This window comes from Ochotona curzoniae, unplaced genomic scaffold, assembly GCF_017591425.1.
Source record: "Ochotona curzoniae isolate NIBS_2020 unplaced genomic scaffold, NIBS_Ocur_1.0 scaffold_4683, whole genome shotgun sequence".
Taxonomy (NCBI): Eukaryota; Metazoa; Chordata; class Mammalia; order Lagomorpha; family Ochotonidae; genus Ochotona; species Ochotona curzoniae.
Genome location: NW_024467121.1, coordinates 44,565 through 60,461, shown reverse-complemented (window position 1 = coordinate 60,461; position 15,897 = coordinate 44,565). Strand labels below are relative to the sequence as shown.

General features: G+C 50.4%; 1 protein-coding gene across 1 annotated transcript in view; it reads right to left on the bottom strand.

Annotated features, from left to right (window-relative positions):
* Positions 1-181: 181 nt before the first annotated feature.
* The window catches only part of DNAH14 (dynein axonemal heavy chain 14), a gene marked incomplete at its 5' end in the record, with an annotated part of 59,224 nt that continues 43,508 nt past the window's right edge, over positions 182-15,897 (bottom strand). The window contains 8 exons of the mRNA XM_040968284.1: positions 182-388; positions 1,302-1,448; positions 2,212-2,375; positions 4,969-5,108; positions 6,000-6,112; positions 9,448-9,644; positions 10,666-10,826; positions 12,555-12,754. Of these exons, the coding sequence (XP_040824218.1) occupies positions 182-388; positions 1,302-1,448; positions 2,212-2,375; positions 4,969-5,108; positions 6,000-6,112; positions 9,448-9,644; positions 10,666-10,826; positions 12,555-12,754 (1,329 nt within the window). The remainder of the gene's footprint in view (positions 389-1,301; positions 1,449-2,211; positions 2,376-4,968; positions 5,109-5,999; positions 6,113-9,447; positions 9,645-10,665; positions 10,827-12,554; positions 12,755-15,897) is intronic.

Here is a 15,897-nt window from a genome sequence, read left to right as displayed (position 1 = left end):
GGCCATGGTTCCCAAGGCAAAGGTGAACAGTACTGCTTTTGTGGGAAGGTTTCATATACACTGCATGGGTCCAGCCTGGCTGAACTCACTACTGCTCTCCTGGAGTGTGCCAACTACCTTGAAACATGCAAATCTTGTTAGAGTCAAAGTTCAAATGGTTTGCCACTACAAAGTTTATTTTTCATTCATTCTCACACAGTAAGGCAACCTGCATTGTGATCCAGTGATTGGAAGGTTTCTTTGTTGGCAAATACACTGAAGTTACAAAGTTAGTTGGGGAACCAGTAGTCAAAACTTTGGACCTCTTAAGTGTCTGGTAAACTGGGCATTCAAAAGTACACCGCTCTGCATCCATTTGCCCTGAAGAATCTGCTGTTTCTGTAGAAATCTTTTAAAAGAAAAAAGTCCAATAGTCAAATTATGTAGTTCATGCAAACCAGTATCTTGTGTTTTGCATAAGGTAGGTTTAGGGAATTTGTTACAAGATTGTTCATTTGTTATAATATGGTAAGTACATATGGAAATCATGTCTGGGGAATGTTCAGCAGTATTATGGAAGTAGGCATTTGTGGTGCCACAGGTTCAGCTGGCACCTGCGTTGCTGGCATCCCACATGACCAACTTCCCATCCAGCTCTACTAAGGTGCCTGGGAAAACTGGAGGATGGCTCAAGAGCTGCGCCTCTGCCACCCATATGGCATACCTGATCCAGGCCATTGCAATCAGTTGGGGGAGTGAACCAGCAAATGAGAGACCTCTCTTTCAACTGCTGTTAAGATATATCTTCGAAAACAAAGATGATCATAACTTTATGAGTATATTCCTGAGTAGTCATAATGGCTTTAAGCACAGCTTCTATTTTGGATTTGAGCTGTATTTTAGGCTTTTTAATTTTTTTTTTTTTTTAAGATTGAAAGAATGCCAAAGATGCTACGTCTGCTGGTGCACTTCCTAAATGGTCTGAACCAGGAGTCTGAAATTACCCAGGTCTTCCATGTGAGTGGCAGGGGCCCCATGCACTTGGACCATCTTCTGTTTCCTCCCCGGGAGTGTCAACAGGGATCTAACGCAGAGGGGCTGCGACTCGCACCAGTGCTCTGATGCGGGAAGCCAGCATTCCAGGTGTAGCTACACTCCCCACAGCCACCCCATTTGGGGATTCATTAAAAATGTTGCTTGTTACCTGAAATAGATCAACCCTCCCTTGTGCAGCTGTGGGAAACAGGAACCAGAATGGGTCCTGTGTTCCTGAGGGACGGCTTGGTGGTCTAGCAGTTTCTGATACACGGCTGACCAGTTACCTTGGTCGGCAAAAAGTATATGTCTGGGAAATCACAGCACATCTCGAGAGGCAGCGAGTCTTCCAGCGTTTTTTCTTCAGGGTTCCACCTTGCTCCCTCGAGGAATAAGCCGAATACATGGACCCCATTGCCAGGTGGGCTTGGGCCCTGAGGAGGAGGGGAAATGGAGGCAGAGGTTCTCAAGGCAAGAAGTTGCCCGCCTGGACTGCCTCCTCACACAGGCCCATCTCCACCCAAGGTGTGTTGTCTCTGAGTCCTAGTTGAATCCTTTCTGCTTCCCCTACATGGGCACCAAGCAGATCCTGAAGTGACAGGCCATTTCGAGCAGGAAAACACCAAGCTTTTGGAGGAGGGAGTGACAGCAGTGCCACAAGCAGTCAGCACCTGCTGGGACTGCAGCAGTGCCAGCCCCAACGGTGGTGGTGGTGGGGCGGTCTCTGGGGACTCTTGGGCCTTGGGAACGTTACTCAGATTGCAAAGGGGTCTAGTTCATGGAAAATAGGTGCAGGGATTTTTGCATCAAAACAAACTTACCTTTTAGTTCCACTTCTGTGACCTTTTGAGGTACTTTGTGTATTCAGTTTGCGATGAGCCCAACGCTGACTGTGGGTGGGCAGGGGAACCCCCACATTCTGCTCCAGGTGAGCCCTGGTGGATGCCCACCCTGGAGGACCACCCCCTAGGACCGCTTGTGCTGCTCAGGAGTGCTCTGCCTTTTCTTGAGTGAGGCTCAGGCATTTTAAATAACAAAAAGGAGACTGCGCTGCCAGTACCCCAACAGGTGCCAGTACCCCATGATGGTGATTTGCCTTTGCCAAACAGAAGTTTTGTGCCTGGGACAAAGCTTGGGGAATGGATGACCAGACCAACGAGTGATTATCCCTTCCCTGTCTTTTCAAGAACTCCGTACCTTAAAGGCTCTCTTGACTTTGTCCAGCTCCCTCTGGACGACTGGGGAGAGCTCCTGGTCACTGGTGGTGTCGTCATTGGGAATCACGTGGTGGGTAAAGGTCAGGGCGTCGGCTGAGATGCCCTGAGCCCTCCCGTAGTCTCGGAGCACCGCAGTCAGAAAGGCTTTGGAGAAAACATACCATCAGTGCCCTCGGGCCTCAGGGGGCTCCTGCAGGACCAGCCACACCCACCCCTCACACTCCTGAGGAGGGGAGTCAAGAGACAGAAGAGATGAAAGTGAGGTCAGGGAGGGCTGGGGCTGGGGCTGGGCTGAGACTCTGTACCTCCCTCCTACCCTGGTGCTGCTGGCTGTCCAGTGGCATGAGCCTATTTGGGGTTCCAGTTCTCCCACCTCCAGCTATGGCTCTAGTTCCTAGCACCCCATCCACTTCTGACTTCATCCTGACTCATCATCCTACTTCACCCTCTTGGTCCCAGGAGTGGGGTCCCAGACCCAGGGTGCTAGTCTTTCTCAGGAAGACACACAAAGCCACACTGGGCAATGTGAACCCCACAAACTTAATCACTTTCGTGCCCATTCACCGGCTCCCTACTTAACGAAATGCCAGTGTCTACTCAGCTCTGCAAGCCAGAGGCCCTGGAGAGTCATATGCAACCTTCCCTTCCCCACACCCCATGCTTCCAAATGTGGAGTCCAGCTCTTCTGGCAGAATAAAGCAGCTTCCCCAAGGCCCTGGACCCCGTCCTGGTTTTCCCAAGCCCCCTCTTTGGTCCTGCAGCTGTTGCAGCATGGCCTCTTCTCCAGGCACTTCTGGGGCTGCTGCTGCCCTGGGACAGGGCCAATTCCCTCTGCGTGTCTTGCCTAGCTCCTGGGACCTGCCATCTTTCCTGCTTGCATCCTGCATCCTCCTCCCTCCATGGGGCTTCTGCTTGGTCTGCAGTAAACATCTGGCATCTCAAACGTGCTCTGCCCCTTTGCTCTCTGGCTGGGATTTTCTCTAACAAGACTGGTCCCAGGCAGAGGTTAAATATTTGACATTTGAAGTCAAGCAATATTGGCTTAGTCACTTGTGGGTTTTTTTTTTCCTCCAAAGTCATACAACTAGTGAGCATTACTTTGGGTATTAAAGAAAAAAGATTTGAAAATGTGACAGACAGAAGGACACACACACGCAGAGGGGAGAGGGAAGAAGGCAGGTAGGGAAAGAGGGAAGGAGAGAAAGAGGGAAGGAGGGAGGAAGGGAGGAAGGGAAGGAGGGAGAGAATGAACTTGCTTTTGCTGTCTTACCTGTCAAATGACTAGAAAAGCCACATGGGGCCAGGCTGAAGTCTGGAGCCTGGAACTCTATCCAGGCTTCCCACATGTGTGGCAGGGGCTCAAGCACCCAGGCCATCACCTGCTGCCTTCCTGGGTGCTTGAGCAGGAAGCTAGATTGGAAATGGAGCAGCTGGGATTCGACCTGGTGCTCTGATGCCAGATGCTGGCCTCCCAAGTGGCAGTCCAGCCCACTGCAGCACAACACTGGCCCCTGAAAATATTCTTAATTGTTCTGTGCCAAGATTTCTGTATCTGAGAATTGGGATGATTACAGAAACAAGGCCGAAAGATTGCCTTGAGAACTAAACAGTGCTTGGCTTGGGACAAGTGCCATGTAAGTGCTGGTAACTCTTCCTCATTCCTACTTGGGTGCTTGTACCTGGCAGCAAGTTTCAAGTTTCATTTTAGAAGTTGTCTCTGGGGCCTGGTGCAATGGGTTAGTGCCTGGGTCCTCACCTTGCATGTGCTGGAATCCCATAAGGGCACTTTCGTGTCCCAGCTGCTCCGTTTCCTTTCTGGCTCCCTGTTTGTAGCCTGGGAAAGCAGGCTTAGGATGGCCTAGGTCCTTGGGACCCTGCACCTGTGTGGGAGACCCAGAGGAGGCTCCTGGTTTTGGATTGGCTCAGCTGGAGCTGTTGGGGCCATTTTGGGGGTGAACCAGCAGATGGAGGATCTTTCTGTTCTATCCTTCTCTCTGTAAACTCTGCCTTTCCAATAAATATAACTTAAATAACTTTTTTGAAGCTATTCCTGTAGTGGCCTCTTCTGGCCCTTGGTAATGGCTCCCTTGTTTTATGCCCTTAAATATTGATTCATTCATATTTGAATTCAGCAAGCCACTCATTCATTTTTCAAATAGTTTTTCTTGGTGTTGGAAGCTACATTAAGTGCTAGACACACACAGTGAGCCATACAGACCTGATGCCTGAAGTCCAAGGTGGCCTCTGGACAAGTCCCCTGACACTGACTGACCACAGACTGTTGGAACTCTCTCTGGTAATTTCTGTCTGCTGGACAACTGTGCTGAGCAGGCAAATCCAGGCCCCAGCACACATTCAGGCACCCAGTCTTGGTACAGGGATCCATGCCTGATTAGCCACGGCATAGAATCAAGTTCATAAGAAGGCACCCAACCCCACTTCCCCGCACAGGCCTTTTGTGGTGGGAGGGTCTAGTACTGATCTAGTGCAGACTCCATGGCTGAGAGCCGGGCAAAGGACCTGCCAAGGCACAGAGTGGCCTGTCTGGGGATGCGAGGAGATGGGGTGGGGGAGGAGGTAGGCGGAGGAAGCAGAGAGTCTATCCTAGTGCAGGCCAGAGGCCGTGGGGACGCAGGGGTCGCTGTCTGGGTTCCTTCTGAAGCAGAGGAGGGCAGCGGCAGTGGCAGCAGGGGGACCGTGGGCAGCCTTGCCTGGGCCTTGCTGTGCTCACACTCACCTTGCGGAAAGAAGAAAGCGGGCAGCCAGTATCGGGCCGGAAACCCTTCACAGGAGCTGCTTCCCGGGTCAGCTCTGGGTCTGGAGGTCTGGCTAGATAACGGGACAGACAGCGACCGAGACGAGACAGAGCTCATGGACCTGTTGAAAGGCGGACCCACACGCGGGCCGTTAGCCCTGAGACCTGGCAGTGTCTCCCTGTCCCTCCCAGTGTTCTCTTTCACACTTCAGCCCAACTGCCTCCCGGTCAGGACTCCTGCCTCTGGGGAGGGGGATGCAAAAGCAGGATCACTGGGCTGCTTGCCACTTGGGTGACCAGTGAGGCAATGACAGCTGGGGGGAACAGTTGCAGGGGATCTCACAAACTCCTCTAGGAGGACCCCTAAACATTCATGTCAGGTGTCTGTATCTACTCTGTGTTCCAAACTCCCTTCCAGCTCAGGTACCAAAGACAGAGCCCGGGCCAGGCTGGGCACCAGACAGTCTGGGTTCAAATCTCATCAATGCCACTTGTGAGCAGTGATACCCTGGATGAGCCACCGGAAGCCGTGGTGCCTCAGTTTCCCCAGCTCTACACTAGGGCTGCTGCTAACGCTACTGCACATCAGAACCACTGGGAAGTGAAGCGATCTGGTGGGAACAGTCCTCTCTCAACCATGCATGCCGCACCACTAGGCACCTGGCAGTGTCTGCCTCTCGTGGTCTTCCACGCTAAATTCATTATGACACAAAGCACTCGAGAACTACGTGAACTGTTCATCATTTCCTTCCCTGCTGCTCCCTGCTGGATTTTCAGCACACGATGGGAAAAACGGCAGGAGAAACACACCAGGTTCTATCCTCTCAGTCTCCCAGAGCAGAGTGACAGGGCCTGAGGCTGCTCATTGAAGTCTCTGAGTTTCCTCATCCTAAACCCAGTTGAGAATCCCTCCCTTGCTAGGCACACATGCCACCAGGAGCACACAAAGGGATCAGGCCTGGGATTGGTGGAGCTGTGTACACCAACCAGGGAGAAGCAGCTCTCGGGCATACCGACTGTGTATCGCAGCGAAAGCCTTGGTGGCCCAGGTACCGAAGAACTTCAGTCGCCGGATGAGATCAGAGATCCAGGAACTCAGGGCTTTACGCGAATCGTAGGCGTGTTTCTGTTGGAACGGAGAGACACATAGGACAGATTTTGAAGATTGGGATGGTTGGGAATGTTTCTGCAGACTGGGGATCCTCTGCCGGGAGCTGCGGCTGCACAGGAAGGCGCCATTTCCCAGCAGAGCACAGAATCAGAGACCCATCCACCCCCAGGGGTGAGCAGCACCAGCCCAGCGGCCCTTCCAGGACAACGTCACTCGTCCATAGCTTCAGCTTTCTGACCTTCTCTTTTTTTTACTAGCATGCCATTCCCCTTAAATATGCAAGCCACCCTACTCAGTCTCACTCGTGTGTTGCAAAGGAAGCCCAGGCAGAAGAGGCAGTGCCAGTTTTTATTCACTTTTTTTTAAAGATTTATTTTTATTGGAAAGGCAGAGTTACTAAGAGAAAGAGAAAGAATCTGCTGGCTCATGCCCAAAGTGGCCACAAGGGCCAGAGCTCAGCAGATTCAATCCAAAGCCAGGAGCCTCTTTTGGGTCTCCCATGCTGGTGCAGGGTCCCAAGGTCTTGGGTAATCTTTAACTGTTTTTCCAGGCCACAAGCAGGGAGCTGGATGGGAAGTGGAGCAACTGGGACACGAACCAGCATCCATATGGGATGCTGGCACTTGCAGGCAGAAGATTAGCCAGGTAAACCATCGTGCTGGCCCAGGACATGAGTTTTTTAAAAGAGGATTTATTTAATTTATTTATTTGAATAGTGGAGTTAGCAGCCCGGTCCCTGTAAGTAGTGTGTGGCCCAGCAATTTCCCGCCTCTGAGCTTCCACCCCAGCTGGCTGGATTGCCTCGCTCTGCTCTCTGCATCCTAGCAGCACCTCTACCTTTCCCATCCTTCCGTCTCTTGGGGCTGTGCTCTGGGCAGATTCTTGTCATCTATCTTCCAGGTCTGCTTCTTTGTAGCGATGTCCATGCCATCTTCCGGCACACCTGTCCACTGCATTTTATTGCTCTTCATTTCTGGAAGCCCTGTTTCATTCTCATCCAGATCTGCTCTGTCATCTGTCCCAGCTGCCTGTTCCCTGACGACATGTCACTTGTTTAATTCTGTTCTTTCAAGCATTTTATGCTGTAATCCACGCTCATCGTTCAGACCTCAGAAGCGTGTGAGGTCACTCTGTCATCCTCATCTCCCCTGGGATTCTCAAGCGGGGTGCCTTGTTTTCAGGGAGGCTCCATTCTCTTTGCACAATATTTGTACAACTCCCCGAGGCCTGGGCTGGAATGCTCTTCTTCCTGACAAATTTCCCAAGTACTTTCACAGATGTATTTTCTGCAATATTTGGGATGCAAGTGCAGGTGTTCTGTTTTGCTTTATTTGTTTTCCCTTTCCTAAACTCTGTGCTCATTGGGATGTGGAGCATGGAGGTGAGGAGCAGGGGACTTGCTTCTAGGCCAATGTTAATATGAGGTGCTAATCATGTGTGAGGTGTGTGCTGCTTATCAGATTCTCTACCTGCAGTGGCATTTAGGATTGGCTTTTGTTCCCCCTTTCCTCTTAACAGAAACCCAAGACTATGCCATTGTTTTATCAGAACTAGCAAATTCCCTTGCGGCAAAACATTTTGTATATACTATGCAGAATTTTAAAAAAGGGAGAGACTGGGCCTGGTGCAGTGGCCTAGCTGCTAAAGTCCTGGCCTTGAACGCTATGGGATCACATGTGGGTGCTGGCCCTAATCCCAGCAGCCCACTTCCCATCCGGCTCCTTGCTTGCGGCATGGGAATGTAGTTGAGGACAGCTCAAAGCCTTGGGACCTTGCACCCGTGTGGGAGACCCGGAAGAGCTCTTGGCTTTGGATTGGCTCAGCTCTGGCCGTTGCAATCACTTGGGGAGTGAATCAACAGATGGAAGATCTTCCTCTCTGTCTCTCCTCCTCTCTTTATATATCTGGCTTTGCAGTAAAAATAAATAAATTTTGGAAAAAAAAGCGAGATTGAACTCTTCCTATTTTGCTGTTTTACCCCCAAATACCCACAGTAACCATGGCTGGCCCCAGTGGAAGCTGAGAACCAGGGATTCAGCAGAGGTCTGTCTTGCGGGTGGCAGAGCGCCATCTGAGCTCAGGCCTCCTGCCTCCTGGGCTGTGCGTTAGCAGGAAGCTGCAGCTAAGCTCCAGGCCAGCACTCCATCACAGGAAAGGGCTGCCCCAGCAGCACTGGAGCTGCCAGACCAATCTCCCTCCTCTCCCTGACTTTCTCAGTTCCTGCTTTAAGTTTTGACCTGTTGATTTTAGCAGCTATCATTTAGCTCTTCGATATATTTCGTGATACTCAAAGTTTTTAATCAAGCCTTTTTAATTGCTTTAAAAGGTTGGTCCAAGCAGCTGAGGACAAGTATACAGTGTTGGTAAACACTTGGATGTTTATACTAATAAAAATATGAAGATGGTAAAAAATCAGGATAGCACAATTAGATACTATAAAATGAAATGGGAGGGGAAAGCCTCTTGTCCCACACGAGATCCTGACGTTGCCTTGGCACAGGAAGTCACCGCTCCCGAGCGCTTCCTCTTCTTCCCCCAGCACTTTTATTTGGGTTTCTGGAATCTCAAACGTATGTGCTTCCTACGCATGCATGTCTTATATAAATATATCTATGTTTTTATTTAATTACTTATTATTATTTTTTTAACCAAACATTTATTTTTCTTGGAAAGGCAGATCTACAGAGAAGGAGAGACAGAGAGAAAGATCCTTAGTCTGCTGGCTCACTCCCCAAAGTAGCTGCAATGGCTGGAGCTGAGGTGATCCAAAGCCAGGAGCCAGGAGCTTTTTCTAGGTCTCACACATGGGTACAGGATCCCAAGGCCCTGGGCTGTCCTCGACTGCCCTTCCCGGCCAGAAGCTGGGAGTTGGAAGGGAAGTAGAGCAGTTGGGACACGAGCTGGTATCCACACTGGATCCTGGCACATGCAAGGTGAGGACTTTAGCCACTAGGCTACTGCACTGGGCCCCTATGTTTTAATAATCCTTAAAAATACTGTATTTTGCTGAAACTACATTATTTACCAACACATCTTGAAGATTGTTCTCTACCAGCATGCACTTCATTATTTGAGTCCACTACGGCTTAAGTAGCCGGATTCTTTCCTTCCAGTTGTTTTCAACCTTATGCTATTTAGACACTCCTGTGATAAACATGCCCATAAATTAAGCACAATTACCAAATTACTGTCTAAGAAGTTTTAAGATACATAATCATGCCAAAACTATGTTGGCATTGCTTAATGGTTACTTAATACAACACGGATGCGCCGTGGTGAACTTGGCCATTCCCTGGAAACTGGACGTGTATTTTAAGCAAACAAGTGGCCAGGAAGTACTAACTGCTTACCTGCCACAATGGGGGAACCCGCACATTCAGAAGAGAGTCATAGATTTCCTCCAGTTCTTGGGTGATGATGATCTTGCCTTTTATAGCAAGCTGAAGATCTTCTAAAGATGTATGTATGACAAACAACAGCTTATCAAATCGTTCGATTTCTTGCCTCAGGCAGGTCAGCAAAGCATAACGCACAGGGGTATCACGGCCTGAACGAAGACAAGGGGGTAAAGGGGAAAGCTTGATATCTCAGAGGCAAACGAAAGGCTTTTCACGGTGGACCTGGGCTTCGGAAGGCCAAGGAATGCGGTCAGATCGCTACAGGCATTTCCATGAACTTGTATTTCCGTAGAAGGCCAGAGAGCAGACACTCCACGGTGTTGGGCCGTGCTGTCTGTGTCACAGTTACCAAGCTCTCCCCTGTCCTACAAGCACAGCCACTGATCATACGTAAACCCACGGGCCTGAGCTATCTCTCAGTAACGATTTGTGGGCACTAAAACTAGAATTTCATGACATTTATGTATTATGAGTATTATCCCTCTTCAACTTTTTCACGAGCAAGACCCGCAACACCATGTAGGCTTGCAGGCTGTGCACAGTCAAGTGGAGGGCTGGACGCGCAGCCTAACTTGCCGATCCTTGACCGACACCCAGACAGCAGCAGGCTACCCTCTGCACTGTCTGATGATGGGTGCAGGCCTACAAGCGCTGGCAGGCCACTTCCCTGACCAGCATTACAGAGCGCACACGTTCATACAGCTGTGCTGTCACCACTGGAACCACCAGCACGTGTGTGAGCCACTGCGGACTCCGTGTCACGGTGCAGCTCAAGACTGCGTTGTGATGCCTAATGCTCGACACGGGACTCCAGGATGCATTTTACTAAAGAGTTAGAACACGTGCATTCAAATTTACCTGGGTTCAGGACCGTAGTATGCCCACCTAGCCCCTCAGAGCCAGGTCTGGAGCCCCCTGTGGGCAGAGCTTCGTGGCTCCCCAAGCCGAGCCGCTACCTCTCCGGTTTACGGCAGTCACTGCTTCTCCATGTTCTTCCTCAGCATCCCCATGCTGTCCACGTTCCCCTCACCCTGCAGAACCATCCTCTCTGCTCCTCCTCATCTTCCCAGCTTGAAGAGAGGCACTCGAGTTTAGCTCTCCACCTTGAGTGGGCCTCACTGGCTTCCCCAGGGGGCTGAGGGAAGGGCAGGCAGCCCAGTCCACGCTTACCGCTGCGGTTGGCACAAAGGCTCTCCCAGATGGGGCTTGCCATGATGCCCTTCAGTGTGCTCTGGGGGCTGGCACGCTCTTCCTTCTCCACGGTCAGCGGCAGCCGCCTCAGCAGGTCCCGCACCATGTCTGTCACCAGCCTGTCATTACTCTGCTTCACACTGCAAAAGGAATTCAGAGGAGGAGGAGACGTGTGTCTGATCTCGAAGCCAACAGGGCTTCCACGAAGCACAAAACTAGGATGGGGACAAGGTGACACACCCCAAAGTTGACTTTATCTCAATGGATAAAGTCATTGTGAGGAAACACAATCCTTGCTAGCTGTCTTAGGAGTTCTTCGCAAAAAACACTCGTTTGAATCCAGCTGCATGAAGGAGGGCCCGAGATCGAGGCGTCGGCAACTGGACAAAGCAAGGTGCGCGTGCAGCCTCACAGGCGGGACTGGTCAAGAGCTTGTCCAAGGGCGCGTCAGAGTCTGCTGCACATGCAAGGGGGTTCCTGGTAACACACGCAGCGGGGGCTACGGGCAGACAGCGTCTGGAACGTGGCTGGGGTGGCTGAGGCTGTGCTACCCAACAAAACATGAAGCACCGGAAGTGGAGGAACGGCAGTGGAATTCGTTTAAAGAGAAGGAAACGAGGTTCCGAGGCGGTGGCGTTGGCGGGACCTCCGTGGACACGGGAGGAGGAGGGAATGGACACATGTCATGTGCATCCTCTTTGCCTGCCTCCATCTACCCCTTTATGCCTACAGGTCAGCCTTCGGCTCCAAGTTGGAATAACTTAGAATCTGATTTGAATTTATGATGAAGGTACAAATCTAGTGAAATTGTTATGAAATATTAGGGATTTTTAAGACTCACCATACTTAATGATTACATTTATAGAAAACTGGCAGATTATCGAATACATTAACTTGATAATGAGTAGCAGCACATCAGCAAACATTTGATTAGGTTTACAAGTGGTCCAAACATGACTGGAAATCCTTCTGAAGTTGAAGGGAACCTTTGTTCACTTTCTTGCCCTCAAGTTCCTCCGTAAGACTCTGAACACTCTAAGCCACAAGGACTGGAACTTTCCCTGCAGTCAACAGCTCAAACAGAGCCTGCTGGGCCCTGATTGAAGGAAGCAATACCCAGTCCACACTGAAAGCCAGCAGGCTGGAGCCAACCTTTGCCATCCCTATCACTGACCAGTCACAGGCAGGGCCTGCACCCCGTGCACCAGCCAGATGCCCACCCACACACTGACCATCAAGTTCACTGCCTGTGGTCCTTTGGGAAGTCGGGGGCTAGATGCACTAGCTGCCTGTCTCCTTGCTCTTCACAAGGAACACCTGCTTTCTTCCACTGCCCCAGCATCAAGGAATGGCTTGCTGTGGGTCAGGCAAGTAGACCCAGGTTTGGGGGCGGGGGTGGTTCTAAAGAAACTCAATCAGTTCTGGGCATGTTCTATCAAAAAAGGCGATCATTAAAGCCTGTCAGACATACACATTTAAAGGTGAGATTTCTACACTGAATTTCAACACATAAGGAACTCGCTGGACTCTCAGAACAGTTATGTGTGGTGGATACCATTGTTATCTGTGAGTCAGAGATGAGGCGCTGTGGCCAGAAAGAGGTCACTGACTTCCTGGGGCTCCCAAAATGGAGTGGAGGGCTGGGGTTTGAACCAGGCAGAGGATGCCTACTGAGCAGCTGGAGCACGTTTTGTAGGGCAGGGCATGGTGAGGGCCTCCAGTTGGCAGTCAAACCCTTGAGGGCTCAGGCCGTGTGATTTTGCACTAGCAGGCATACGGGCTCTCCAGACACAGGGCAAGTTTTGTACTTTATTTCTTCCAATCAACAGTGAACCACCTTCCACTAGGTTGTCGCACTGGACTCTTACCTGGCCTCCAGGCAGGCAGTGGGTACTGTCGGTTGCATGGTGATGAGGGTCTCCAGCAGCTGCTGGCCCTGGGTCTCCCTGTAGCTCCTTGAGGCCTCAGGGTGCACCCCTAAGACCTCGGGAGGGTCCTCGACGGGTAAGGACTGGATGACGCGGATGCAGTCCCCCAGGCTGGCTGACTGTGGCACGTGCTGACACGTCTGCAAATGTAACCACTGGGTCAGTGTTGGCGCAGGTGAGATAACTACTTCCAGTAATGCATATATCTTCAGAAATACTGAAGCATTTTTCCCCTGTGAAGCTTTATGATACAGGAGGCTTGCATGCCATGTAGACAGTCTGTCAAAGGTAACATCTGGATCACTGAAGAATAAAGTATATATGAGATACATACATGATTTATTAAGAAAGAGAAAAAAAGACACTAGGATAATTCTGACCACTCCTTGCTCCAGTGAACTGTATGTGTTGGTAATGGATGCAATGAACTTTGAATAAGTAATTGTATTTTACTAAAGACCACAGAAAGAATGTGCACATGACCTTAGCAGACCACTGGGGCTGACACAGTACTAAGGGTAACAGCTGCTGGCCATGCCTGCTTGGGTTCCCATTGCTCTCCTCCTGGTCCAGCTCCCTGCCAAGGCATCTGGGAAGGCAGCTGAATGCAGGCCAAATGCCAGAGACCCCTACCATCCATGAGGGAGTCCCGGATGGAATTCCTGGCTCCTGACTTGAGCCTGGCCCAGCCTTGGCTGTGGTGCAGGTATTTGGGAATCAAAGATTTCTGCCACTCTGCCTTTCAAGTCAATAAAATTTTCAAGAACAACAACAACAACAAAAAACAGAGAGGAACTGAACAGTAACAAAGAAAAGGTCACTCAGTTCATGTGGTCAAGGAAGTGGGTGGTGGTGGCTGCCTTGATGCGCTCAAGGAGGACACTGACAGACTAACCAGGGCCACAGGGAAACCCCACGTAACAGAGCCACTGAGCAGATGGTCTGCAGAAGCCAAGATCAGGACAGAGAACAGGTTGGAATTGTCATTAACCAATCTAAATGTGTGGGAGTGGGCATGTGATATGACGATGAAGATGCAGTCATGCGGGTTTGGTCACGGCGGGAGCAGTGCACAACACAGAATGCCGAGGTGAGGCTACCTGTGCCAGATGTGACCGCAGCACCCAGCCAGCAAAACGCGAGAATCAGGAGGCGAGGGGCAGAGCCGACAGGGGAATAAAGGCTGGTTCCCTTGTTCAATAGCTGCTCCCGCTGGAGAGCATGGGCTGGAATGGGGATAGACCAGACTAGGCAGGGCTGCAACACTTGTGCGCCCCATGTGGACCAGATCAGGTAAGAGCCAGGATGGGCGGACTATTCCTACTGGGGTGGGTGAGAGCTGTCGGGGCTTAACCATGGCAGAAGCTGGAACTGGGGGCTGATACTCCCAAGTCCAGCCACAGGGTCACCTGGAGTGCGCATTGTCCGGGAGTGAGAGTGACCTGGGAGGGAAATAGTGGGCTCTGCCCTCTTGGGTTGCCACTCACATAGGAGGGCACAGAGTAACTAGGACAGGGGCTGGGGTGGCTAGACAGAGAGGCACTCAACAATATCCGTGAGGGCCGGACAGTTGAGCTGGTCTGATGGAACTAATACCCTTTGACATTTACGAGAGCCAAATGGGATATGGGGCAGACTGAACTAGTCTGCTACACATACTGGCAACCAGGGCAGGGACGGGTCTGGTGGGGATTATTGGGGGTCACTCTGACTAGGCTGCAGCTCCCATTGGTTTGTGTGATGGCCGAGTATGTGAGGAGCAGAACCAGGATAGACTGTAATACCCATTGGTTCCAGTGAAAGCTGGGGTAGAAGAAGGAACCAACCCAGCAATTGCAACCACCAGCTGATCAGGGAGATGGACTGTGGTGGACCCTGTACTTGCTAGTACATATAGGAGTCTGGTCTGGGAACACCTCAAAGTTTCTTTGGGAATCCACTCAATCAAAACGGCAGACTCAGAACCTTAACAAAGAAAAGACGAAAGAACAGGTCAATCAACCACCACAGCTATATGTTGGCAGCTAAACACTGGACAAAGGGAGACTCTGTGATCGGCTATGTCAATCAGTCGATTATTAAATCATCGTGTCTGGAGTGGCGAGATTGGCAGCGGTGCATAACAGGTGAACTATTGGGACCACTTGAGCAAGGATCTCAGAGCATGCCCTACATCCGGGACATGGGGTGGGTAGGAAACTGGGTAGGGCTTCTCCTCAATATTTTCTTCAGCCCTTGTAACTTTTTACCCTAATCAACAATGTAAAGATTACCAAAATATAATAATAAAAAAGAGATGCAGTCATGATGCCCGGATCCCACATCAGGGTGCCTGCACTGGACTCCTGGTCCTGATTCTAGCTTCCTGGGAACGTGTACCAGGGAGGCAACAGAGATGATGGTACAATTAGGTGAGTCCTTGCCACTCTGGGAGAGCTAGATTGAGGTGCCTCGGCTTTGTCTAGCCCAGCCTCGGCTATTGTGGGAATTCGAGAGTGAACCAGTGGGTGGGAGTTCTCAGTAGTTTTGTCAGTCTCGGTGCCTGTTTTTAAGTTGGAAGTCAGTGACTGCAGAATATACATTTTTGTCATCTGATATAATTCTCACAATGCAAGTGTATGCTATGTTACTGTACATCCTACTCAGTTACACATAATCTGATATACACTGTACTTTCTGGAGGATTTAAAGGATTTTCCAATAGTAAACCTACTTATTTGTTACTTTTCAAAGATTCATTCTATTTATTTGAAAGGCAGTTACAGAGATAAAGGGAGGGGGAAGAGAGAGAAAGAGAGAGGAAGATGAAGAGTGAGAGAGAAAGAAAGAAAGAGAAGGAGGGAAGTAAGAAAGGGGGGAGAGAAAGAGAGAGAGAGAGATTGATCTTTCATTTGCTGGTTCATCCCAAAATGGTTGCAACAGCTAGAGCAGAGTCTACCCAAAGCCAGAAGCTTCTTGGGTCCTCCACAGGGGTACAGGGGCGCAGGTGGCAGGACCATCTTCCACTGCGTTCCCAGGCACATTAGCAGAGAGCTGAATGGGAAGTGGGATAGCTGGGTCTCAAACTCACACCTATGTAGGATGCCTGTGTTATTACTTGCCACGCCACATTTGTTATTTTAAAAAAAGATTATTTTAAAAAGATTTATTTATTTGAAAGGCAGAGAGTCTTGCATCTGCTGGTTCATGCCCTAAACAGCAAAGGCTGGAGTGGGCCAGACTGAATCCAGGAGCCTGGAACTCCATCCAGAACTCCCACATGGATGGCAGGGTCCAAGCATGT